Genomic DNA, 2002 nt, shown 5'->3' on the forward strand with positions numbered 1-2002 from the left:
GGTGAGTTCTTTCGATATTTTATTTTTAGTATGTCCCACTGGTCAATTTGTGCCTCTGTGTTGGTGTCCTTGCTGATTTCTGATAGCCTATGCAATCCCTGTGCCAAGGTTCTCAGGTTTGACCCAATTCCCTCATTGATGGCCCTAATAGTTTGGGGTTTAACCTCAAGGTCTGTGATCGACCTTGAGTTTATTCTTGTGTATGGAGTGAGGTAAGGGTCTTGCTTCATTTTTCTGCAGCTACGTATCCATTTTTTTCCAGCACCATGAAGTGAAGAGGGCATCCGCTTCCCATTTGATATTTTTGGGCCCCTTATCAAAGATCAGTTGTCTGTATGACAATCATTTTATTTCTGGGTTTTCTATCCTTTTCCATCTATCCTTATACCAGTACCACGCTGTTTTGACCACTGTGGCTAAAGTTGGGTAAAGCAAGCCCTCCAACTTTTTCCTTCCTCTTGAGAAGTTCTCTACTGATTCTCGGTTTCTTCCCTTTCATGTGAAGTTGGTAATGTTTTTCCAATATTGAAATATTTTTATCTACAGACTCATTAGTACTTGGGGTTGCTAGCTGTTGCTGAATCAATTATGTATCATGGTAACTCCATGTAGGACAGAGGACTTTTCTATAGGCATTCCTATACTGTAATTTTTATTGAAGCAGATCACCTGCTGGTTCATCCATGAAGCCACGTACTGGGTTTGAATTACCAACCCTTCTGATAGAAGGTCATATAGTCAAAGTTCATTGTGCCAACCTGGCTGATAAACACATGTGGGGTTAATTGAAGGGTGGAGAGATAAATGGCTTGGTGAGCTCCGCTTTTCTAGTTCTCAGGTCTCTTGCTTTGTGATGGTTGAACTAGGGTGCAGCTGCCTTAGCCAGTTCCCTGCTTCAGCTGGCAAGGCTCACTTCCTATGAAACATTGCCAAGGAGAAGCCGCATGCACCTACCCTGATGCAGCCCTGGGTGCTGGAGCAGCCCTGTGGAGATCAATGCCAATACTGAGATGCTTACATGCTAACTGAATCGGCTTTCCTCCTGCAGTTGGCATCATATTGTGTGTTTTGTGAGATGGAGGAGGACATAGTGGATCGGTGTTGGACATATGGGTCAATGTTGGACGTGTGGGCTTGGCCATCACTGGGTTGGTATGTTTTCTTGATGTGAACTTACCCTTTATATACAAGCCTCTTCTATACATATGAGTTTCTGTGGATTTGTTTCTCTAATGTACTCAGACTAACACAAAAGCTGCACACTCAACAGTTGCATCACCAAGATTTCTTGCTCAGTTCTTACACACCCCACTTTTTGGCATGGCTTTTACATTCTTCACTTTTGAATAGAGTTCTTACACTCTCTACTTTCTGGAAATCATATTATCAAGGGGACTATCTCAATCAACCATTTTCATAATATTTATTTAGAAATGGTATTTTATAAACTGGAAAATAAAGACTAGTTAGAGAAGTATTAGAAACATTAAATGTGTGATAATTAAACATCCTCAATATTTGCTTCAAAATGAAAAAGTGCTTTATACACACTGGTTATGCAGATAGCCACAATGGTTCTAAATGTTCCCATGGAATGTAAACACGAAAAACCTGTCAACAGTAAGCAAAAATTAGCTAAAATATGCTCACTGTGCTATTATAATACACAGCCTTAAAGCACTTAATTTTGATCTTGAGGGAACTTAATTCTGTACTAAAAGCTCTCATGGGCATGTGCACCTCTGTCTTCTTTTTTGTCTGTAGCTGATTAGAGGATTAATATATGAGTATCTATGAGATTGAAGTTAAATTTATTGACCAGGCCATGCTGCCTCTGTGAGCACTGTGGCACAACACACAGTCAATTCTGTCTTATGAGGATATTTCTTTTGCCAGACCATTTTTTTTCATTATCATTTAAAATAACTACCTTAAAATGTGAAAGCTATAAAAAAAAGGCTTCAAAACAGTGCATATTGTTCCCATACAGCCCTGTGGTAGG

General features: G+C 39.8%; 1 protein-coding gene across 1 annotated transcript in view; it reads left to right on the top strand.

Annotated features, from left to right (window-relative positions):
• Nucleotides 1-1772, top strand: part of LOC123522481 (olfactory receptor 5B2-like) — a 7964-nt gene extending 6192 nt beyond the window's left edge. Inside the window, exon 2 of the mRNA XM_045297055.1 lies at nucleotides 1765-1772. Coding sequence (XP_045152990.1) covers nucleotides 1765-1772 — 8 coding nt within the window. The remainder of the gene's footprint in view (nucleotides 1-1764) is intronic.
• The last annotated feature ends 230 nt before the right edge of the window (nucleotides 1773-2002 follow it).

This window comes from Echinops telfairi, unplaced genomic scaffold (assembly GCF_000313985.2).
Source record: "Echinops telfairi isolate 266 unplaced genomic scaffold, ASM31398v2 ScPeMD7_7416;HRSCAF=8454, whole genome shotgun sequence".
Classification (NCBI taxonomy): domain Eukaryota; kingdom Metazoa; phylum Chordata; class Mammalia; order Afrosoricida; family Tenrecidae; genus Echinops; species Echinops telfairi.